The 27299-nt window shown below is 32.0% G+C and overlaps 1 protein-coding gene across 6 annotated transcripts in view; it reads right to left on the bottom strand.

Annotated features, from left to right (window-relative positions):
• The window catches only part of RPS6KA6 (ribosomal protein S6 kinase A6), a 97505-nt gene that overhangs the window by 63679 nt on the left and 6527 nt on the right, over positions 1 to 27299 (bottom strand). For all 6 annotated transcript variants that reach the window (XM_081277837.1, XM_081277836.1, XM_081277835.1 and 3 more), the window contains one exon: positions 955 to 1014. In XM_081277837.1, coding sequence (XP_081133963.1) covers positions 955 to 999 — 45 coding nt within the window. In that variant the 5' untranslated portion in view covers positions 1000 to 1014. The remainder of the gene's footprint in view (positions 1 to 954; positions 1015 to 27299) is intronic.

Here is a 27299-nt window from a genome sequence, read left to right on the forward strand (position 1 = left end):
GAAATAGAAGTTAATTTTATACACAACTAAAATGAGAAAACAGTGGTATTCCCCTTAGTTCTTGGGGTGTACACAACATATAGCTAAACTAAGAGGAAACACACTGTATCATACGTCTTGATTCTATTACTTACTAATTTTATCCTGTAGTATAAATCACAATCTCTCCAAATATCAATATACTAATCTATGCAATGAAAATATTACAAAATACTATTTTCAAGGCTCATTCCAACTTAAAATCTATAACTATGTGAAAATATCCACAGAAATGACAACCATAAAAATTGCAGCATAAATAGAAATGCCTACATTAGTCAGAATTAGCTAGTCTTTAAAATAGTAACTTCTGAAATAATTTAAATTTAATTCTCTCTGACATCCAGAAAATGGATTTTAAATTACTTCAGACTATTCTTATAGTTTAATATTTCCAAATAACAGCTCTTTTCTACCCTGATATTAAAGATAATCTTATTCAGTTTATTTCAGATGATTCTATATTTAGTAATACAGTTACTTATGTACTGTCAGTTAAATCTTTCACCTATTACACTTAAAATGGGACCTTATGACATGTAACTTTTTTTCAAAAATGTTGTTTATTAAAAACATTTCAGTCACAAAAGTTTCTGATGGAAAAATCTGTCTTATACTTTAACTGCAGTTGATTATTAATAATTGCATTTACTTATTAAAAACTTACCTGAGGGCTGGGGTTGTGGCTCAGTGGTAGAACGCTTGCCCAGCCTGTGTGAGGTGCTGGATTCGATCCTCAGCACCACATAAAAATAATAAAATAAAAGTTTTGTATCCAACTACAACTAAAATAAATATATTAAAAAACTTACCTGAATAACTATCATTAACTGATAGGACCCTTTTTTCCTTTCCCATTATTCTCTTTCTTTATATGCTAAAAATATTGCTTAATAAATCAACATGATTACTTACAAGGCAAGAATCTGCTTCTCCCTCTTCCATTGGCTCATCAACCATTTTAAGACCATTTACCTGAAAAACATCGTTCAAAAATTGATAGTCAGGAATATTAAACCAAGAGTAATAACTAAGAGATATATAACCCTAGGCATTTCCCTTCACAATCTACTAAGGCCCGCACTTACTGAAAAACAGGAGGACCAAGGACACATAGGCGGTACTTAGAAAAGAAAAACTGCTAATATGTTTCCCAGATTGACCTTATGAATCCTTGATTTTTCAGAGCTTTATGTTTCATTTCATATTGTTTAGGACTTTGCTAGGACATATGAACATACACTAAGTACATTAATTATGTATTTTCATTAAGATTGTCCTAAAGAAAATGTCTATGACATAAAAAAAAGTGTCACAGAAGAAATCTACCTTGGATATGTTCAAGAAAATTAGAATGGAAATAATTTTATATAATTAAACTGTTATAAATTCCACTCCATCAGGTGAATTCTATTTAAACACATAAACTACTACACAGAAGAAAGAATATACTACAGAAAATAGATATAAATGGCCATGAAAAGAAATTATTTCAACATACACATCTCAGTATATAATTAAACATATTCTTCAATCACTAATTAAGGGAAAAGTAAATATAAACAACTTAGATAAAGGGTCTACAAACTATGATCCATAGGCCAAATCTGGCCTGCTGTCTGTTTCTGTATAAGATGTTCCTGGAGCACAGCCACACCCAATTGTTTCTAAACAGCAAAACTGAACAGTTGTGACAGAGATCCTATGCCTGCAAGGCCTAGGATTATTATTTGGCCATTTATGAAAAAAAAATCTGCCAATCACAGACATAAGATGTTTGAAACAGCAAAATGGTCTGGGGAAAAAAAGGAATTTTATCATTGTCCACTTCAAAGAGTCCAATAAAAAGTAGAAAAAAATGAAGTAAATTAAACAGAGCTACTGGTGAGAGTCAAATGGAATAAGCCCACAACACCTATCTCTCCCCTAATTATACCTAAAACCCTAGGCATAAAACAAAAGGAAACTACCTAAGGACTCTACAAACTAAGCAATAGAATTTGAAAAAAAAAATCAAAATTTGAAAAATAACTAATGAATTCCCTGACTTTATTTTTCACCTTTATCCCCCTGAAATTGACCCAAGGACAGGCTAAGCCATGGATCTCTACTGCACATGAGCAACATTTCTCAGAGAAATCCTACTTTGTAGACATAGAACCAGGGGAAAAAAATGCACTTCTGAGGTGTTGATCATAAGGAGAAGCTAAGAATTTCCCATGACAGTCTTCTTTTCAACTCCCATTCCTAATCTAAGGTAAACTCCATTAAAAAGAGAACCTGTCTCTCTGACGAGAGGAAACAGGAAAAGAGGATTCTATAATAGGAAAGGCATGGAAGTAATCCCTGTTAGTTTTTTCACTATATTCTTCACTTCATTCCAAGGGCAGAAAGACTAAGACTTTGAGACAAACTCATATTGCTTGCCAGAAGAACAGCATCAGGGCCTCTGAGAAACAAATAATTTGGAAGAAATAATGGGAAAAACAGAATGGCAGAAAGATATCTCCTAATTATTTGTATGAATTAATACATGTGAGGTTCAACAACAAAATGCATGTGCAGCAAATAAAACCAAAGAATACAAAAAAAAAAAAAAAGATTTGAAAACTGACCTGCACTATAAAACATTGCTCAAGTTTTAGACCAAAAGTGAATTAGGAAGTGCACTCAGTAGTAAATGCACAATAATACCCAAATGCTCTGAAAACTAAATTAACATTATAATAATTATCCAAAGAGGGGAAGACAGAACTTAGGAGTATGAACCAAACAAGGTAGTTTTCTTGATGAAAGAAACAAACACCAATGGATCAATTCCAAGATGCCTCTCATAGTAAAATATCTGTCAAGGATTTTAGAACAGCTATATCAAATAAGATTTTTTTAATAAAACAAAACATATCTGAATGTAATGAAAAATACTTCTCAGCAGATACACAGAAAGTAAATAAGAATCAATGTAAGTAATTCCAGATCCCAAAATCATAATATACAAAACAAAAAAAATAATGGATATAATCAATAAAAGAATGCAGATAGAAGTGGATACAGTAAAGTTGAAGATAGATAAACAGAAACAATCCAATATGAATACAGTGAAAATGATCAAACAAGCTACTATGCAATCCAGAAATACCACACTGGGTATATACTCAAAGGAAATAAAATTAGAATGTCAAATAATACCCACCTGCACCTGTACTCCCTTGTTTACTGCAACACTATTTACAATACACAGGATGTGGAATCAACCTAAATGTTCATTAACAGGTGAATAGATAAAGAAAATGCAGTATTTATACACCATAGAATACTATTCAGCCATAACAATCATAAAATTCTGTCAACTGCAACAACACAGATGATGCTGAAGTACACTGCACAATCTCATTTATATAGAGAATATAAATCTAAAAAGATAATCTCATAGAAATTCAAAGCAAAATAGTGGTTGCCTGAGACTGAGGAAAATAGTGGGAAAGGGTGTGGGGATATATCCGTTACAGGTATAATGTTATTTTTAGATAGCAGAAATAAGTTCTGATAATAAGTTCACATATAACTTGAATATATTCAAGTTATATGTGAATATAACAAACAATTTTTTCATTCTCTGTCCCAAAATAATTAGAATTTGAAAGAACTCATCATAAGGTAATGATAAAAGTTTAAGGCATTGGATATGCTCATTATTTAACTGATCACTAATCAAGATAGCACATGAATACACATATGCATAAAAATGAATTAACAGAGCCTCAGACACATGGAACAATATTAAATGGTCTAAGATCCATGTCATTAGTATCCCATTAAAAATAGAATCATACTGAAAAAAATTACTTAAAGAAAGATGTTCCCATTCCCATGAAATGTTGAGAATAGGGAAATCTATAGAGATAGCAAACAGACGTTGTTCAAGGCTGATATATGAGGAGATGAAGGTAATAAAAAAATAGTACAATGGTCCTTTTGGATGTGATGAAAAATTTGATGTTTGCAAACATCTGCGAATATAATAAATATATCATATTATATATTAAATGGATGAATTATATGATATATGAATTACATCACAATAAAGCTCTTTTAAAAAAGCATTAATAACTGAAAATGTACTAAATTTATAGATTTAAGATCAAAGAACCCCAAATAGGACAAAGTTATAGAAAAACCACCCAAAGACATATCTTTTATTTTAAATATTTATTTTTTAGTTGTAGTTGGACACAATACCTTTATTTACTTATTTTTATGTGGTACTGAGGATTGAACCCAGGGCCTCGCACATTCTAAGCGAGCACTCTATTGCTGAGCCAGTCTCAGCCCCAAAGATATATCTTAATTAAGCTACTCTAAACCAAAAGAAAAGTGGGAGAAAAAATATTGAAATGAGAGAAAAGTTTTAAATAAAGGGAACATCAAATTGACTGGCTGCAGATTCCTCAATGATAAATCATGGAGGTCAGAAAACAGCTGAAGAACATTCACCTGAGAAAAATGGAAATGCATGTTAACAAATAAATCTGTGTATGAATGATTAAAGCAGTTTTATACATAACTGTCATATATTGGAAAGAGTCCATGTGTCTTTGATCTGGTAAACTGATATTAATCATCAATAAAAATAAGAAAACTACTGATACCTGAGAATATACAGATGGATCTTAAAAGCGTTTTGCTAACTCAAAGAAGTCAAACCCAAGTGCTAAATATTGGATGACTTGTCGACAAGACACTGAAAAAGGCAAACTACAGGGAAAGAATTTATATCATTAGTTTCCAGGGGTTGGGAGTTGAGTAAGGCAACTCACTACTAAGCAATAAAAAGGAATGATTTAATGATACACTCAACAACATGGGTGAACCGCCAAATATATCATTGTAAGGGAAAGATGCAAGATACAAAAGGCTATATAAGGTGATTCTATCTATAGCATTCTGAAAAAGGCAAAACTATAAAGAATGGAATAGATTAATGGTTGCCAGGGATTAGGGCATACTATAAAGAGGCACCTTAACGGGCATCGGGTGGTGTGCCAAGGGGGTGAAGGAACTACTCTTGATCTTGATTGTGGTGGTAGTTACAAAGTTATTTATATAACTACATTTGTCTATCCTCAAACCACACATGAAAAGGAGTAAATTTGAGTATATGAAATTTTTAAATCAACATATTTTAAGACAATTGACACAATTTAATGAATATCATCTTATGAAAACCAAGCAAAGCAACTAATGATGTTTATTTTTTTAATTTTTAAAATTGATTTTTATTTTTAAATACACGACAGCAGAATGCATTACAATTCTTACTATCCATATAGAGCACAATTTTTCATATTTGTTTGTATATATAGTATGTTCACACCAATTCATGTCTTCATACATGTACTTTGGATAATGATGTCAATCACATTCCACCATCATTGCTAACCCCATGCCCCCTCCCTTTCCCTCACACCTTCAGCCCTATCTAGAGTTTGTCTATTCCTCCCATGCTACCCCTCCCTACCCCACTATGAGTCAGGCTCCTTATATCAGAGAAAACATTCGGCATTTGTTTTTGGGGGATTGACTAACTTCACTTATCATTATCTTCTCCAACTCTACCTATTTACCTGCAAGTGCCATGATTTTATTCTCTTTTATTACTGAGTAATATTCCATTGTGTATATATGCCACATTTTCTTTATCCATTCATCCACTGAAGGGCATCCAAGTTGGTTCCACAGTTTAGCTATTGTGAATTGTGCTGCTATAAACATTGATGTGGCTATGTACCTGTAGTATGCTGTTTTTAAGTCCTTTGGGTATAGACGAAGGAGAGGAATTGCTGGGTCAAATGGTGGCTCCATCAGTCCTTTTCTTATTTTAATCTCTGTAGCATATTACAGGTGACCAAACTCCTATTGGATTCTTTGGCTTCTTTGATATCACTATCTCATTTTCTATTTCTATATTTTCTTTAATTGCTCTTTTTCTATATCCTTGAAACATAATAACTCCTCAGGAAATACAATCAATTTACTGATGAATCTCAGATTTACTCAGATACTACTCTTCTCAACTGCATACTTAACAGTTCCACTAGTTTATCTTACATATGTCTCAAAAATAACCAATACACAGAGGAATTAGTGTCCCCCTACAAATATGCTCTCCCTCTAGGGTTCCCTATTTCTATAAATGATGCCACTATCTTACCATTTTACCTCAACAAAACTGTCACAGAGGTGTGTGTGTGTGTGTGTGTGTGTGTGTGTAATTTTTTTTCATGAGATAGATTTGTCATTAATATTGAGCATTCAGCAAAATAGTCCAAAAGTCAATAATTCTGAATCCTGATAATTATACTTTTACAATAAAACAACACTAAGGATTATCTAAAGAAAAAGTGTTATGCATAAAGATGATCCATCAAAAAAGAAAAACACTGCTTTCCTCTGTTACCTAGTGATTACTTCCTATTCATACCATCTTATGACTAATTTTTCATGAAGCTATGGGTATGAAGGCACTAGAAATAAAATAAATTTGATTCAAGAAGATCTCTCTATCCTGGAAATCATCTCTTGTCTCCACAAATTACCTTTACAACTCTACATTTTCTTTCCATTTCATCTACCCTCAAGGTACTAGATTTTCAATATAAATTATTCATTCCTAAAGAAGACCAGAGTATTTACTGATCCTTACTAAAACTTAAATCATTTCTGCCCATGTAGAAACAAAAAAAATATTTTTATAATTTTCGCTGGAATAATGAACTTTTATTTCAAAAATAAAATATGTAATTTTACAAGTAAAACAAACATGCTGTTCCCCCCAATGAAGTGTTAAATGGAGAAGAAATAATTTTCTATAGAAGAGTCTAGACAACTGATCAGTAGTTATAAGTACAATAATATTTACACAAATACTACAAAACCCAAGTGAATAAACTCTCATGTCAAAGCCTAGTGAAGAATATTCTAAATTTGTTTTTGTTTTATCAGAAAAGAATTAAATAACAAATCTTCCAGGCAGAAATAAACTGAGTTGCTGTAATCATCTAACCTCAGAAAATCATATGGGTCACTTCAAATCTATCATTTTCTTACTACTTATTGACAAACACAGGTCATCAGGGAAACCTAAACTGAGAAAGAAAAACAATTTTTCCCTTCAAATTTTTAGAATTGGAGGTGGTGTGGCAAAGTGAAATATAAATACATATATTTTTGGAAAGGTTTTACTACTATCTGGCCATAATAGTATGATACAAACCTACCCATCAGTCTTACATACAAGAGTAAAGTAACAGAGCTCATAGCATGATGCTGAAAAATACAATGAAGTCGTAAAGAGATACACAAATAAGGAAAAACTAGGGGGAACGTAGGAAGAAATATGGGTGATGGAATCTAACAATGTAATTAACAAAACCTAATAGTTTTCTCAACAAATTTGAGACTGCAATAAATTTAAAAGTAATCTCTAGGATCCTTAAAATGTACCAACTAAACAAAATCACTGTATTCATATAATACCTAATATTAAAAATGTTTAATACATTGGCATTATAAGGAAAAATTATTTAATAAGCTTTATGTTGCCTGCTAGCCTTTGTAATATTTTATAAAGAGTTCATCAATTTTTATTCACTTTACAAAGCTAGAACAAATTGTATCTAAAATTTAGAGGTAGATTCATATCTATGTCAGCATACTGAATTAAGCCTAGGACAAAACAGAAACCTCCACAGTTGATCAATGTGGCAGACACATTCTAAGATGGGTCCCCAGAATCTTCACCTCTTCATGTCCATGCCCTTGTATGATCTCCATCCTCTAGAGTGTGAACAGAACCTGTGGCTAGATTCCATACAAAATAATATGGCAAAGGTGTTGGGATTCCACTTACATGATTACATTATATCATAAAGGTCTCTAGAGACTTTCCTTTTTAACTATATTGAAGTAGTCATATAATATGGGACTCCAGCCAGCTCTCTACGAGCTGAGAGCAGCCTGCAGTCAACACCCAGCAAGAACCCAGAGCCTTCAGAGTCCTCCAATCACAAGGAAAGGAATTGTGCCAAGAATCTGAAGGAGTTTAGAAGTAGATCCTTCCCCACGCAAGCCTCTATATAAGAATGTAGGAAAGCCAAAACCTTAATTACAGGTTTGTGTGACTAAACAGAGGCCCTGGCTGAGTCACACCCAGATTCCTGACCCACAGAAATTGTTGATAATAAATGTGTTTTGTTTTAATCTTCTAAATTTGTGGTGAACTGTAAGGTAACAACAGATAATTAATACAATTAATATTATTGGACAAAATACCGGTGATTTAAAATTATCCCCCAAAACAGTTTCTAGGAAAAAAATTTATGTTAATACTTATAAAAATACATATTTATTAAATTTATGTGCTTTTTCTCATTTTGTAGATATGAAACTGTCAATTACATGGTACTAAGTAACCTAGGAAAAATAGTAGAGTTAAATTTGTGTTAAAATATTTGACCTTTAAAAGGGCTACCTAATTAATTTTTGTTTTAATTAGTGAGTTTGAGAAGTCACACATTTGCCCTTTAATTTTGCTTTCTTAGAAATCAATTACTAACTTAATAAGTACATTGTAAAGAACATTATTTCACACTCTTTTAATAATCAGGGATATTTCAGTACCTTATCTCTCTGAACATAAATTATCAAATGCACAGATTTGTTGTTATAAGAGACAAAATATAGAATACAAAAATTAACCCCACACATATCATGGAGTTTACTTTTTCAAATACATTCTAACAAAATGGAACCTCTGTATAGTATTGGTGACAATGTAAAATAGTATGGCTACCATGAGAAACAGTATAGGTATCCCTGAAAATAAGCAAAGAATTAACATATTATATAGCAATTGCACTTTGGGCAATCCAAAAGAAATGAAAGCAGGATGTCAAAGAGGTACTTGTACAGCCATGTTCATTGCAGTATTATTTGCAATGGCCAAAAAGTAGTATGTACCTAAGCATTTATTGATTATCAAAAGATGAATAAATAAATGTGGTACATTCATACAATGGAATATTATTCTGTATTTAAAAGGAAAAATCTAACATACAACAACATGGGTGAACCTTGAAGAGATTATATTAAGTGAAATACGCTAGTCACATAAATAGAAAGTTAAATCTCTAGTCATGGGTATCTAGATTTAACCTCCTTAAGGACAAATAATGTGCTTTATTCTTGAAGCAGACATACTACAGTGGTATCATGAAAAAAAAAAAAATCAGTGCTTTAGGATCCAACTGAAGTAGGTTCACATTCTATAGGTCTACTTTTACTACGTTGGGAAAGTTTCTTAAACTTTCTTAGTGTCAATCTCTTCATCTTTGAAATAAGCAACATAGAGTTGTTGTTGAAATTAATATGTTTCTAAAGCAGCTGCCACAGTGTTTGACACATGATCAGTAAATGTATGATGTGTGAATGTTTTTCTGCCAACAAACAATATAGGAAAAAAAAGTATAAGTATTTTAGTTAATAATATCACCAAAGGAAAGTACCATCACTATGGAAAACAATATGGAGGTTTCTCACAAAATTTAAAAAAATATATAGAACTACCATATGATCCAGCAATCCCACTCATGGGTATATAGAGTCATGTGTTAATTAATCATTGGAACTAGTTCTGAGAAATGTACTGTTAGGTGATTTCTTCATTGTGTAAACATCATAAAGGATTCTTACAAAAACCATGGTGGGTAAAATATCACCAGGAAACACAATCTTACAGGACCACTATTATATACACAGCCCTTTCACTGATCAAAACATAATTAGGTAGCTCATAACTAAATATCCAAGGGAAATGAAATCAGTAGATTGAAAAGCTACCTGCATCTGTATGCTTACTGCAACACTATTCAAAACAGTCAAGATATAAAATTAATCTAAATGTCCACCAAAAGATAAAGAAAATATGTATATTTACGCAATGAAATACCATTTGGCCATAAAAAAAGTATAAAATCCTGTTGATTGAGGCAACATGTATGAGCCTAGGAGTCATTATCTTAAATGAAATAAGCCAGGCACAAATCTAAAGACAAATGTAAGCTAAGTCCTAAACCTTACCTGAAATGTCTGGGACCAGAAGAGTTTTGGATTTTTGATTTTTTGAGATTTTGGAATTATTTTTAATTTATTTTTCTTTTTTTAAATTTGCAAATACATTTTAGCTTTCTTGGAGATGGAACCTAAACATAAGCTCAAAATTTGTTTTATGTATGTTTTATAGACATACCCATTTTTTTTCATGTAGCACTAAGGATCAAACATAGAACTTTGAGTATGCTAAGCAAAGACTCTACAACTGAGCTACATCCGCACCTCCCTGAACATATTTTTTTTTACCAAATGTTTTCTCTGATATAAGGGGGGTGACTCAAAATGGGCAGGGAGGGAGAGCATGGGAGGAAGATTATTTCTAGATAGAGAAGAGGGGTAGGAGGAAAAGGGAGGGGGAAGGGGAAAAGTAAGGATGGGGGAATGTGATGGTCATCATTATACAAAATACATGTATGAGGATTTGAATTTGGTGTCAATATACCTTATATACAGAGATATGAAAAATTGTGGTATATATGTGTATTAAGAATTGAAATGCAAAAAAAGAGTAAATGTATAATGGCACAATTTGGCATGAACATACTTTATATACAGAGTTAAGAAAAAATTTTGCTATATATGGGTAATAATGAGTATAATACATTCTACTATTGTCATGTATTTAAAAAATTTTTTTAAAGATTTTTAGTGTGTCTCATGTGAAGTCTGGTATGGAATCCTCCGTTTGTGGCATCATGTTAGCAATGGAAAAGTTTGTGATTTTGAACCATTTTGGATTTCAGATTTTCAAATGAAGGATGATCTCTCCAGTGAAATTTAAAACACTGATATTAAAGAGGGAGAGAGTAAATAGTGTTACCAGAGGCTAGGAAGTGCACAGGGGATGAAAGGGTAGGGAGACATTAGTCAACAGGACAAAGTTACAGTTAGATAAGAGCAATAAATTCTATTGTTAGCAGACAACCAGTTAATAATATTTTGTTCAGAAATATTATGAACATTTCTTTTACAAAGAATTGATAAATTTTTAAGGTTATGGATATGTTAATTACCCTAATATGATCATCACACAAAATATACATGTATCAAAACATCATACTATACCCCTTAAGTATGTATAATCATTATGGGTCATTTAAAAATAAGCTTTAAAAAGTCACAAAACCAAAAAATGTTATTTGTATACAAAGTAATACACTATAAATAAAAACTTACATAATCATAAGCTTCTGACCTCACTGTTTTAGTTTTAATATGTCATACTTTTGTGAGACGATTACTTTTAAAATAATGATAGAATTATTTTCTGTTAACTTGTAAAGAATTTGTCAAAGGAACCCAGGAAGGTACATACATAGTCTTGCATATATCCCTTGCTTTAAGAGTAACAAATTGAAGCCAGGCATGGTGTTGCATGAATGTAATCCCAGCGGATCAGGAGGCTGAGTCAGGAGGATCACAAGTTCAAAGCTAGCCTCAGCAAATTATTGAGGCTGTAAGCAACTCAGCAAAACCCTGTGTCTAAATAAAATATAAAAAAGGGCTAGGCATGTGGCTCAGTGGTTAAGTGTTCCTAGATTCAATCCCCAGTACTAAAGAAAAAAAAAAGAAATAAAAAACTGGAGAGATTTAAAAATAAGCATCTCTGTGTATTTTTATGCTAACCACTCTCAATTTCTCTTTAAGTCTTTTAGCAAGGCGTTTCCAAAAATAAGGAAGGGGGTGTTTTGCTTTGTTTTGCATTCACATAAAGGTTTCAATTTGTGAACTAAATTTTAAACTACCAAATTTTTTCAAACTTTTATTAATAGGTATGGTCGCCAGGAGACTACCTTTTCAATCTTTTAGACTGAATTCCATAGTTTATATACTGTTATGGGAAATTTGATGGCATTTATAATTTCATGCAAAATGATTCACTTTGATCCTTTCTAGTTTTCGTAATGATTTTGTTTTTAAGTTCTTAAAGATTTTACCCCAATAGGTTAGTCTTTTGAAACATCCCCACCTGACTATTGTCACTGCTACAAGGAAGAGTTTAGAAAAAGCAATTCTGGGAGCTGGGGTTGTGGCTCAGCAGTAAAGCAAGCAAGTAGCACGTGCAAGGTGCTGAGTTTGATCCTCAGCACCACATTAAAAAAATAAATAAATAAAATAAAGGTATTATGTCCAACTATAATTTTAAAAAAGAAAGAAATAGCAACTCTGTTTCAAGTCAATCTGATAGAGTTCTCTCTTAAAGAAAATCTAAGGATGGGGAAAGCATATATAGCCTCCAGGCTCATCCTTTAAGTATTTAAAAGCAATTATGAGTTTTGCTACACAATGAGTTAGCTGAAAAAAAGTCAATATTCATATCCAGGTATAAAAACAGAGTCAAAGCTAAATATAAATGATCTTTGACATATTCATCATTTTGAGTCATGTATATGTTTTTGAAAATCAAGACTCAATTACAAATCTTTCCTTTTTCCTCCATTTTACCCTATACAGACATCAATGAATAAACACAGTCTTATTTGTTAAGTATCTTATTCATCTATCAGACTATAAGCTCCCTAAAAAAAGTATCACACCTTATATTCTTTGCTATCCCAAGATATAGCATACTGTCTAGAAAATAAGACATCCTGGAAAAAATATTTATGTAAAATAATAACTAAATTTGGAATCTAAATGAATTAAATTTATAAAATAACTTCAATAACTGCATACTTTTCCTTAGATTTTCTTACTTGAAATGTCTAAAAGCAACTTTGAAAGCTAATTTCATGAAGTTATTTTCAGTAAGTCATTTTGCTTATCATTTCTGACTCTTAATTTTAAATTCTAAAAGCCAACAGGAATCCAGCTCATTCAAAATTATTTTTAAAATGCAGAGCTTGGATGAGTCATAAGATTTTTTTCAAAAGAATGTATCTTAGTATTTCTTCATATTTTACAATGTGCATGAAATAATTTCAAAGGGTTAGCAAGATTAGTATAAACTTCTCAAACTATATCCTAAAGCTGTTTGTCTATACTTCAGAGCATGGGCTAAATTTTGCCAATTGTTGTATGGCTTGTTACCTAAGAACTATTTTTATTTCTTAACATCTTTTAAGATTTCTTTTTTTTTTGTTTTGTTTTGTTTTTAAAAAGAGAGTGAGAGAGAGGAGAGAGAGAGAGAGAGAGAGAGAGAGAGAGAGAGAGAGAGAGAGAATTTTTAATATTTATTTTTTAGTTCTCGGTGGACACATCATCTTTGTTGGTATGTGGTGCTGAGGATCGAACCCGGGCCGCACACATGCGAGGCGAGCGCACTACCGCTTGAGCCACATCCCCAGCCCCCTAAGATTTCGTTTTAAAATGATGAAGAATATATGACAGAGGTTTGAGTTCTTGGCTCACAAAATGTAAAATATTTATCATTTGGCCCTTTCTGGAAAACACTTAACATTCCTTGGCCTAACTATACAATTTTAATGAGCATAAACTAAAAAATATAAGACTCCATTACCAATATGATTCTACAACCTATACACTCAGAAAAATGAGAAATTATATCCCATCTGATTCAAATGTATGATATGTCAAGGTCATTGTACTGTCATGTGTAACTAATTAAAACCAATTAAAAATAAAATAAAAAATATGCACAAAAAAATTACAAGTTGACCTAGAAAGGAAATAATTAAAATTATTTACTCTGTATGATTATACTCATCACAGTACACAAAGGATATTGCTATATCCAGAATATATTCAGTATTTCATAAAATTCAACCAGTATTTTCAACTTACTTTTACTCCAGTGTTCCCTATACCTTTGTAATGTTTTCTTAAAAAGTGGCCAGAAAAGTGAATTCTTGTTTTTTTTCTTAATATTTATTATTCAATTGTAGTTGGACCCAATATCTGTATTTATCTGTCTATCTATCTATCTATGCATTTATTTTTATGTAGTGCTGAGGATTGAACCCAGGGCCTTGCACATGCTAGGCAAATGCTCTACCTTTGAGCCACAATCCCAGCCGCAAATTCTTGTTTTTCAATGCATTTTTAAAGCTAATAAGACAACCAGACTTGGCTGGCATAAAGTTGTGAATTTATCTTGCTGACAGATTTAGAAGCTGTTAATCTTAATAAAAGACTAATAGATAAGGATATTTAACTCACATTTTGGAATTGGCATAATTCAGCCAAATCATTTTAAATATTTTATTTGAACCATAATACTGTTAACAATATTTAATACAAAGTAAATCAAGCACACCAGTTAGAATGTAAAGACTGAAATGATGATGATGACTTGTTTTTTTCAAATTCAAAAGGCAATGACACCCAAGTTGTAAAATTTATTCAATCTGGATAAGCTCTGAAAATATTACCCTAATACAAACATTACTGTCTATCTTCAGAGATGCTGTTATTTCTAAAAAAAAAAAAAAAGATCATGCTATATGGCTTCTTAATAAGCTTTCTGAAACTTAGAGCCTAACAGTTTAGATAAAAGGGCTAAAGTCAGCTAGCTTTTAGGTTGTGGCCCATGTTTCCCAAGGTTTGTTTATATAGGGATCAGTATGTGGCTCATAATAGAGTACGTGACTACTAGATACAAGACACTGAAATTGATCCCCAGTACCACAATAAAAGGGTCAAAATATGTTGTGTACCTGTAGTTCCAGCTACTCTCTAGGCTGGAGATGGGAGGATCACTTGGAACAGTAGTTCAACATCATACAGGTAATGCAGTGAGACCCCATCTCAAAAAGAAAAGTCACATAAACTATTGTTCATATTGTAATCCAGGTTCTGAACAACTTCATTTTGAAAATAATAACAATCAGAATTGTTTAAAACTTCTGTTATTGCTATTACAGCCATATATATTTTATGCCATAATTTCAATATACACTAGCAACCAGATATGGAATATACAAAATCAAACATCAATGAATTAGGAACTACCATTAGTTCTAGGGTGAAAACCAGCCACATAGAAACCTCATCATTAGAATACAACAGTTACTAATAGGGCATTATGTAAAATTGTGGATGTGTAACCTACGTGATTCTGCAATCTGCATTTGGGGTAAAAATTGGGAGTTCATAACCCACTTCAATCTAATGTATGAAATATGATATGTCAAGAGCTTTGTAATGTTGTGAACAACCAATAAAATAATAAAAAAAGACAAAAAAAAGAAACCTCATCATTTCAATATCAATGTTGAGAGTCCAAGATACCTAAGAGATCAAAAATTGAAAGCAACTTATTTAAATATTAATATTTTTAAAAGACCAATGCATTAGCAAAAGTAAGTTTCCTTCCCCATGTGGGAAAAATGACTATAAGAAACACCGAAAAATATCAAGATGGGTATATGCCAAACATAAAAAACCCTCTCTAACTTCCATAATCTAGTGCTAGGAGTAAGGGGAACTATGTAAGGCAAGAACGAAGTATAAATTGAATTGACATATATACTGAGGCTTATATACTTTCTCGTTTTTTGTTGTTGTTGTTGTTGTTGTTGTTGTTGTTGTTGTTGTTGTTGTTTTGGTACTGGCATTGAACCCAAGCATATTCTGACACTGAGCTACATCCCCAGCCCTTTTAAGACAAGGTCTCAGGATCTCACTAAGATGCCCAGGCTGTCCTTGAACTTGTGAACCTATTGCCTAAATCTCCAGGAGTACCTGGTAGGTGGGATTGTAGGCCTGTGCAAGAACACCTTTTTTTTCCTTAGGCTATACTTTCTTGACAGTTAAGTAAGAGGAAATCAGGTACTAATATTTTTAAAGAATCTAAATGGTGGAAAAGATCAATCAGCAAACCTATGAGTAATTCCACATGAATTAAAACATTAACACCTCAGAAAAGTATTTTTTAAGCCTTATATAAATCTAAATTTATTATATATTATCTTTCCATTTACAACATTTCCTTGCGATTACAGAAGAATGGGTAGATAGTTAATTGGTTCTCAGTTATCAAGGCAGAAACCTGGAGCAATAATCAAATCAACTCTATTAAGTAACTATCCTACATTACACATACTAGACATTTATTTGGTAAACAAATGCATGCAAAATAATATTTAGAATCAATTAAAGCCAATCCAAATATCATTATGCTTTAGAAAGGACTAGTGATTGTACTACTATTATACTACTACCGAGTTGAACTAAGCATATCTCTATAGAACACACCAGAAGGAATCTGTGGAACATTTGACTTTTTAAAAACTTTGATTCAATGACAGAAAAACAGCTTCCTGGGTTTCTATTCAAGCAGGAATTTGTTTACTCTGCTTAGTTGAAACCAAAGCTAATGGCTTTAATGGTTTTGATTACCTCCAAAGTACTCCCAATGCCAATGCACTAGCCTTCTGGTCAGTTTCATGTGGGCTACAACTTATGCTTTTAATAACTTTGCTTCCAAAGAATGCACATGTTATATAGGATATAAATGGAATATACATAAACACCAACCTGTGTACATACATGGCACTCTCTTTTTTTAAAATATTAAAACCTGTTAATAACCTTCAATAACTTGGCTTGAGATGTGACACATTTAAAAGTAATAATATTTTATGAGTGCTTACAATGCAAAAGGTACTCTCCCGTGTGTTTTATATGTATTATGTTCTACCATTATCCCTATTGTATAGTTAGAACAAGTAAGTAAGAGAAGTTAAGTAACTTGTCCAAGATCACACAGTAAATAAGAGTCCAGAATTTGAACTCAGGTATTCTAGCTCCAGAACATCTCCTTTTATACTCTATGTTGTCCTGAGTGTCTAAAGGATCTGAGATGGCTAACAAAGTGTTTACACTTCTTTCTTTAGGTCAAAGAATAACAATCAACTTAATTAGCCCAATATTCTCATACTTCCATTTTGACACAGAAAGGCAAGAAGCACTTAGTACCATTATTCATGCTTAATTAAAGGAGACAGTTAAATGCTTCTCACAGAACTAATGTCTTTCTCTGTTAAAAGCAAAAAGAATACACACCTTTTACTTATTATGGGATCACTGGAAAGAAGAGAACGCGTGAAGGTGATTTTAAACATACACAAGTGGTGACTGCACAGAATGGCTAACTCAAGTGCATCATTATAGAGGATGTGGATTTCTATTTGGAAAGGAGAAAAGACTACAGATAATAATGTAAAATGGTGAAAATATAAATATTTTCTTTTCATTTATATGTTGCATCCAGACATATTTTGCTGCAACTTATTGGACCTCTACAATCAATAACACTGATAATTTTACTCCTTTCTTGTTTTTTACAATTTATACTTTTATTATAAACCAAGAATTTTGGACTTATAGAGAGCTATTATTTCAATATTGTACTTTTCATACTTGAACCTTATTTGCATGATATAAAGTTATTATTTTAAACAAAATGTAATTTAAGTGAGACTTGTTTATAAATTTTGAGTAACTTATAACAAAATAATTTCCTAGGGTTTGCTAAACCAAACTAAAGAAAAAGAAAAAGGTGGCTGGGTTTGTTCCCCATGAAAACAGAAAAGAGATCAGTGGAGTAAAGGAAGAGGATTGAGAAGCAGGGAGGAGGGACAGAAAAAGGAAAGAATGGTAGAATGAATCTGAATAATTTTCCTAAGTACACATATGAATATTGCCACAGTAAATCTGATCCTTATGGATATCCATGATGCAGTAATTAAAAACTATAAATAAATAGAAAAGATTAGTAGAGTAGAGAAAAGGAAACAGGGAGAGGGGGTTATAAGGGAAAGGGGGAGTTCTGGGAATAAAAAAATTCATTTGGTGTTCTATTTATTACATTTCATAAATTAATTTTCAGGTCAATTTTATGATAGAATTTCTTAAAGAAATACTTTAAAAATGTAGGAAGTGGTCACAATTTCTTTTTAAATATAATTTGATAGATTCCATTTTTAAATCTCAATACCTTATTAATAAGCTTTGAATCATGGCATTAGCTAACTAATGCTGGCAGCTGGAAGTTTGCTGGGGCCCCTTTGGCTGTGGCTCTCAACACTTTAACATAATCTAAGTAGTGCTTCCTTTACTATTACCTTTGGAGGGAAAAACAATAAAGTTTAATAAGGAAATTAGGACATTTTACTTTATAGTACCAGGTACTCAAAAACAAGAATAATGCTTGATTTTTCAAATTACTTTCCTGTTTGAATTGTTTCAGTGAAGTAAAATGTTGTACTTGTTCTTTTCAGAGTTGCCCACCCCTTTTTCTCCTTTGTTCAAAATGGTCCTTAATAGAATGAAATAATCCAAATACATAAACACACACACACACACACACACACACACACACACACACACACAGACACACACACACACACGCCCAAAGGAATATCCAAACTTTGTCAATTTAAAAAAGTGAAATAATTTTTTAAAATAGCAAAACTAAGTCAATGTTTATAATGATTAACAAAATTCTAACACTCTAGGATTCCACTTTCTTGGCAAGTAATGGTTTCTAGAGTGTCTGCTGAAGTTTATTCTGTTCGGTAATTTTCATGTCTAGCTCTAAGCAACTAACAGGTCACCCTCTACTAGAGAGAAATAAATTATTAGGGATACTATATACATATGGGTAAGGGGATAAACAGAATAACATAATTTCAAAGTGAAAAAAAAATCCACATTAAGAGATACCTTAGCCTGGTGTGGTGGCATATGGCAGTTATGCCAGTGGCTTGGCTTAGGAGGCTAAGGCAGGATCTCAAGGCCAGCCTCAGCAACTTACTGAAGCCCTAAGCAACTTAGTGAAATCCTAAGCAACTGAATAATACTGTGTCTCAAAATTTTAAAAATAAAAATATAAAAAAGAGCTAGGACGTGGCTCAGTGGTTAAGCACCCTTATGTTCAATCCCCAGTACCAAAAAAGGGGAAAAGAGATAAGAAATTCTGGCACCTTTATTTTTCCTCATATTTAAAGGTAAATAAGAAAAATCACCTTAATGTGTTAAGAATTAATGACTACAGAGAAAATGTACAACAGAAATTATTTTCTTTCAAAAAGCAGAGCACTAATCTCTATCAGAAATAATTCCAAAAATAGTATTAATACCATATACCTATATTGAGTAAGTGTAAATTTTAAAGTTCCATATAATTCATTAATTTTTTCAGGAGAAACATATATACATGACAAAAAGATAAAATAAATTGTATAACACTACAAAGGCAATTCAATGGAGAACAGAGTTTTTTTTTTCAATAAATGATTTGAAAACAAGTGGACACATGGACACTCACAAAAATAAATGGACCTCAACCTATACTGTCCACCATATATGAAGGTTACCTGGAAATAGACTAGAGTCCTAAAAACTAAGGCATGAAACTAAAAATAATTCTGGGAGTAAAGATGAATGAAAATTTTAGTGAACATGTATTTAGGGAAATATTTCTTAACTGTAATACCAGAGGCAAGATTCACATAAAAATAAAACTGATAAACTGGACATTGTTGAAATTAAAAACCTCTACTCCTTGTTAAGAGAATGAAATGTAAGCCATAGAATGGGAGAAAAATGTAAATTAATACTTGATAGACTTATTTCAGAACTCTCAAAACTCAATAAGAAATCAAAGCCCAATTTAAAAAATTACAAAAATATGAAAAGACAACTCACCAGATAAAATTTGTGTATGCCAAATAAGTGTATGGAAAAATGCTTAGCAACATTTGCTATTAGGGAAATTCATTACAAAATCATAACTAGCAGACTAGACCACTTGGAAGATAGTTTCAGGCAATGGAAACAAAATATATATTCTTGAAAATAAAGGTGACAACAGAGAAAAGATATTAAGAGACAATAAACAGAACTTCCAAGAAATATTGGATAACATGAAAAGACAAGCTTAAGATTTATTAGGATAGATGAAGGCTCAAAGATACAACCCAAAGTAATGAAAAATATTTCAATGAAATAATATCTGAAAATTTAATGAAAAACCAAATATAGGAGGCACACAGGACCCCAAAAATATAAAATAACAACAGACCCACACCAAGGCACATTATTATGAAAATGGCTAAAGATATAGAATATGGACAGAATTTTAAAGGCAGCCAGAGAAAAAATAACAGGTCACATTTAGAGGGAATCCAATCTGGATCTCAGCTGATTTCTCAACTCAGACCCTCAAAGCTAGGAGGTCTTAGAATAATGTATACTAATCTCTGAAAGAAAATGGATGCCAACCAAGAATACTATACTCAGCAAAATTAAGCTTCAGAATTAAAGAGGAAATAAAAACCTTACATGATAAAAGTTAAATGAATTCACAAGAAAGCCTGCACTACTAAACACACTCAATAGGCTCAATAAAATAGTTCATCAAGCAGAATAAAAAACAAAATGGAAAACCAGCAGGGGGAAAAACTACACTAGAAGTATAGTAAATCAAAGGAAAATTAATATAAAAGACACAGGCTGGAAGACAAAACACAACATTATGCTCTCTCCCAGAGACTTGCTTAATAGGCAAAGAAAACCACAGACTGAAGGTGAAAGGATGGGAAAAAATATCATTCACATGGATTTGTAAACAAGCAGAAGTTTCTATCCTGATATCTGATAAAGTAAACTTCAAGCCAAAGTTATTCAGAAGAGACAAAGAATGTCATTTCTTACTACTGAAGGTAATAATCCAACAACAAAAAAATAATAATAGTAAATATTTATGCCTCAGATAATGAAATAACATACATCAAACAAAATCTTTTCAATTTCAAGAATCAAATGAACCATTACAAAATAATACTGGGCAATTTTAACATACAACTGGATAGAACTTCCAAGCAAAAACTAAATAAACTGAAGTAAAAAATGCAATTATTAATTTAGACTTAACAGACATATATCAAATATTTCATCCATCAAAGTTTGAATACAGCCGGGCATGGTGGCACACACCTGTAATCTCAGCGTCTTGGGAGGCTGAGGCAGGACGATTGCTTTCAAAACCAGCCTCAGCAAACTAAGGCACTAAGCAACTCAGTAAGACCCGACTCTAAATAAAATACAAAATAGAGCTGGGGATGTGACTCAGAGGTTGAGTACCCTGAGTTCAATCCCCAATAACAACAACAACAAAAAAGTTTGAATACAACCTCTTTCTCAGCAGCGCATGGATCATTTTTTAAAATAGAATATACCTCAGGCCACAAAGCAACTCTTAACAAATACAAAAAAAAAAAAAAAAAAAAAAAAACAGAGATAATACCTTGTATTCTATCACATCAGAATGGAATAAAATTAGAAAGCAATGACAACATTAAAAAATAGAAGCTGCTCAAACATCTGGAGAGTAAATAACACACTACTGAATGGTGAATGGATATCAGGAATAAAATTAAAAAAAAAACCAGGTAAATGAAAATAGCAACATAACATCAAAATTTTGGGGACACTAAGAAGGCAGTTCTAAAAGGAAAGTTCATAGCATTGAGCTCATTCGTTGAAAGGATGAAAGACATCAAATAAATTATCTAATACTGCATCTAAAAGCCCTAGAAAAGGAAATAATCCACACCCAATTCAGTTGAACAAAGGAAATAATTAAAATCAGAGCAGAAATGAGTGAAATTGAAACAAAAATTTTAAAAAAAATCAATGGGAAAAAATGGTTCTTTGAAAAAAAATAAAATTAATAAAAACCTAGCGAAGCCAACCAAAAGAATGAGGGAAAATCTCAAATTATTAAAATTCAGGATGAAAAAAGAAATAACACCAGAGACACTGTTGAAATACTAAGGATAATCAGAAACTATTTTGAAAATTTATACCCAATAAATTAGAAAACCTTAAACACACAAACTTCTAGAGACATATGACCTATGCAAATGAAATCAGGAGGACATAGACAATATAAACAAATCAGTTTCAAGCAATGGAATTGAAGATGCTATGAAAAGCCTACCAACAAAGAAAATCCCAGGACCAGATGAATTCTCAGCACAATTCTACCAGACCTTCAAAGAACAACTTACACCAATATTCCTGACATTATTCCATGAAATAGAAAAGAAGAAAATGCTTCCAAACTCATTCTATGACACATAGACAGACAAAGACACATCCAGGAAAAAAAGTTTCAGACAAATATCCCTGATGAACATAGATGTAGTAAAATACTGGCAAATTGCATACAAAAAGACATTAAAAATATAGTGCAACATGATCAAGTTGGTTTCAACTCAAGGATGCAAGGTTGGCGCAATATATGGAAATCAATAAATGTATTTCACCATGTAAATAGATTTAAAGACAAGAATCACATGATTATCTCAAAAGATGCAGGAAAAACATCTGACAAAATACAGTATCCAATCATATTTAAATGATAGAGAAACAAGGAAAAATGGGAACACACCTCAAAATTGTAAAGGCAATATAAGTTAAACCCAAGGCCTAAATCATTCTAAGTGGAGAAAAACTGATATCATTCCCTCTCAAATCTGGAAAAAGAAAAAGATGTCCTCTTTCATCACTTTTATTCAAAATCATCCTTGAAACTCTAGCCAGAGTAATTAGAAGAAATAAATTAAAGGGATTTGAATAGGAAAAGAAGAGCTCAAAGTATCTCTGTGAGCTAATGAAGATTGTATATTTAGTAGACTCAACAAACTCTACCAAAAAACTTGTAGAACTCATAAATAATTTCAACAAAGTGACAGGATATAAAATTAACATTCATAAATCAACTATGTTCTTTGGGCTGGGGTTATAGCTTAGTGGTAGAGCACTCGCCCAGCACATGTGAGGCACTGGGTTCAATCCTCAGCACCATTATAAAAATAAATGTATTGTATCCATCAACAGTTAAAAATATTCAAAATAAAAATTTCTGTTCCTATACACCAATGAAGAATCTGCTGAAAGAAAAATTAGGAAAATTATCCCATTCACAATTGTCTTAAAAAAAAAAACTTAAGAATCATTCTAAAAAAACAGTTGAAACCCTTTATAACACAAATTACAGAACCCCAAAAAAAGAAACAGGCAAATCTTAGAAGAAGGAAAGATCTCCATGTTCTTGGATAGCCAGAATTAATATTGTCAAAATGGCCATACCAAGAAGAGCAATATACAGATTCAATGCAATTCCCCACCAAAATTTCAATGACAATCTTCATAGAAATAGAAAAATCAGTTATGATATCCACTTGTAAAAATCAAGAGGCCCAAAATAGAGAAAAAAAAATCCTTAGTGAGAAATGTGAAGCAGAGGGCATCACAACACCTCATCTTAAATGAGACTGCACACCTATAACAACAAAAACAGTATGGTATTGGTACCAAAACAGGCATGAAGACCACTGGACCAAACTAGAAGACCAGAGACAAACACACATAAATACAGCTATCTCATACCAGACAAAGACGCCAAAAATATACATTGGGAAAAAAGACAGCCTCTTCAACAAATGTGCTAGAAACTGGAAATTCATATGTAGTAGAATGAAATTTAACACTTCTCTCTTATCCTGCACAAAATTCAACTCAAACTGAATCACAGAAGTGGTAATAAACCTGAAACCCTGCACCAACTAGAAGAAAATAGATGCCAAACACTCCAACATGTCATCTTAGGAACTAACTTCCTCAACAAGACTCCTAAATTGTAAAAAGTAAAATTAAAAATATGGGATGGTATCAAACTAAAAAAGCTTCTTCACAGCAAAAGAAACCATTGAGTTTAAAGAGAGAACCTTCAGAATGGGAGAAAATCTTTGCCACCTGCACCTCAGATAAGGCATTAATTTTCTGGATGTACAAAGAACTCAAAAAGCTTAACACCAAAAAAATAAATAAATAAATAAAAATACCCTAATCAATAAATGGGAAAATGAACTAAACAAACATTCACAAAAGAAGAATTATGAACAATCAACAAACATGTAAAAGTGTTAAACATATCTAGCAATTAAAGTAATGCAAATTAAAACTACAGTGAGATTCCATCTCTCTCTAGTCAGAATGGGAAATATCAAGAATACAAGTAACAGTAAATATTGGCAAGGATGTGGGGAAAAGGCTACAAACACACATTATTGGTAGGACTGCAAATTAGTACAACCACTATGGAGAGCATTATAGAGATTCCTCAAAAACTAGGGATAGAACCATAATTTGGCTTAGTTATTCTACTCCCTTATACATATCCAAAGGATTTTAAAATCAGCATACTACAGTGACACAGCCACATGAATGTTTGCAGCAGCATAATTCACAATAACTAAGCTATGCCACCAACCTAGGTTCCCTTCAACAGTTGAACTGATAAAGAAAATGTGGTTTATATACACAATGGAATATTACTCAGGCATAAAGAGAATGACTTAATGACATTCATGGATAAATGGATGGATCGGAGACTATCATGCAATTGAAATAAGTCAATTCCCCCCACCAAAAAAAGGTAGAATATTCTGATATGTGGATACAAACACATAACAATGTTGGAAGGGGAAGAACAGAAGTTGAGTGGATTATACAAAGGAGAATAATGTCAAAGGAGGAGGAATAAGATTAAGACAGTGGAGTGAATCTGACATAACTTTTGTATATACATATATGAATACACTGCCATTTATCTCAACATCATCTACATCCACAAGACTGTGATCCTAATTAGAATAAGGTAATTTTAAAAAGAAGAATTCAGAGAAAACAGAACTCTTACACAGCATCTCCAGTAATAAGTATTTACCCAAGACAAATGCAAAGTTATTTCAAACCAAGATCTACAAATTCATATAATGACTTCATTGATTATTGCCCCAAACTGTTAATAACCCAAATGTCCTTCATATGATTAATGGATAGACCAACTATATTAAATATATGCAACAGAATAATGCAGAGCAGTAATAAAAGACCTGACACAAAATCATGGACAAGGACCATACGAAATAAATAAAACTAACATTGTGTACAGATCTTACATTACTAAATGATCCTTTTTTTTTTAATATTTTTTTTAAGAGAGAGAGAGAGAGAGAGAATTTTTAATATTTACTTTCAGTTCTCGGTGGACACAACATCTTTGTTGGTATGCGGTGCTGAGGATCGAACCCGGGCCGCACGCATGCCAGGCGAGCGCGCTACCGCTTGAGCCACATCCCCAGCCCAAATGATCCTTTTTTAACATCCATATTTGCTTCTCTTAAAAAAAGTCTTATAAGTATTCATTTACTGTTACACAAATTCCCTATATATGATAAACATAGTAAATATTTAATTATTGTGCCAGAAAGTCTAGAGCTAAACATCTCCATTTGTAAAATGAAGTATAAAATCAAAATCATCTCTATTCCAGTATAAAAACTAATCAATATGTGGTTTTCTGTATACACCCATGCAAGTTTAAAATGAAATTATTTCAGACAGTATTCATTTATGATTGCAGCTGCCCCAGGTCAACAATCATGAATATAAAGGACTTTCATTATATCAGACCAAATAACTTTTTCTTTTTCCTTCATTCTTGAACTTTGGCTATTCTCATTTAGTACAATTTCTTCTTTACATACCCCACCTCTCCCTCCTAATGCTGCATTTAAGAAAAAATAAAAGTTGTTTAAAATTTGATATTTGGTCCACGTTTCCACTCATGAATTTTTTCTCCTTTGTTTTCTGAAGTTTTATCCACTCTCATCCTGAGTAATTTAATACACCCATAATTACTCTCTCTTATCCATCATACTTTTTTAGAATTTGTAATCCATTTTTACTTACTCATATCTTTATAGCTAGTTTCAACTGTGTAATTGACACTAGCAAAATACTAATGTAAGATTTCCCCCAGAATCCTCAGTAAATATATATTTTTTTAATTTTCTCATTTTGAGACAGAAAATTTCCCCCTTAAATAATCTTTAGATTTATAAAATGATCTTAACCAATTAATTTCATTTTTCTCAAAAATTAATTGAGCATATTTATGTAGGTTCACTTTTAAGTTCTCTATTGTGTTCCTTGATCTGTGTGTATACTTTGACAAATACCACATTGTCTCAATGTAGTTTCATGATAAACTTAACATCCAGTAGAATGATCCCTGCATTTTACTTTTCTATTTTAACAATATGTTAGAGCTTCTAGGTCCTTTTCTAACTTTAAATTAAGTTTTTCCTTGTCCCACAAAAACAAACAAAAGATAATACAGGATTGCTGGGATATTAATGACTTTTATTTAAACCAAGTAGACACATGTTTATTGAATCAGCATATCTGATATGGTTTCCAACAACTTATCTATGTCTTCTCCTTGTCTTCAATGTTATCCTTATGGGGAAGACTGCAATGCAAAAAAGGAAAAGGCATGGACTTAAAGCAATCTAGTTTCAATTTCCAGATAGTCCTTTCACTGATTTGCCTCTTTCTCATATGTGTAAAAGGTCCATTTGTCTTAGTGAGCAGTTATGAAGAGTGAAAATGCTGAATTAGATAATCTATATGAAGTATCTAATAGTGTCTGTTCCATACTACATGCTCAATAAATGCCATGTCTTTCTCAAGTTTAGATATATTTAAGAGGGAATGAATTTCAGTGTATTTGGGGATATAAAAATTATAGTAGGATTGCTATATTTACTCTTAAAGTTTGTCCCTAACCATTTTATACAAGAAGCAGATAAGTTCTAAAATAATGATAATTACACATGGCCTTTGGGATTTTTGTTTAGAGATTTAATGTAATATTTATTATTTAAAATGGTAACTAGCCCCTTACTTAGCTAATAATGAGGTACACAGTTTATTTAACCTGCTAACTTGGGGGCTGAACCAGATCAAACTTATTAGGACATTAGTATTTTATTTTTACTCTTACGGAAAAGCAAATTCTTCTAACTAAACAGCATGAGCATACAAAAGGGACAGCTCAAAAACCTCTTTTGGCCCCAGTCATATCTTAAAACAACAACATAATAAAACATACAAATTTATTTTCCTAATTGCTAGCTGAGAAACTGATATTTTTTTTTTCTTTTTGCTCAATAATGAGAGCTACATGATTTCTCTTTTGGCTTTGGCCTACAGTTGTGGTTTCTTTACTCTGGCTATACATCAAAATTATGGGGAATTGTGGGGAATGA

This window comes from Spermophilus citellus (assembly GCF_964194105.1).
Source record: "Spermophilus citellus genome assembly, chromosome: X".
NCBI classification, from domain to species: Eukaryota; Metazoa; Chordata; class Mammalia; order Rodentia; family Sciuridae; genus Spermophilus; species Spermophilus citellus.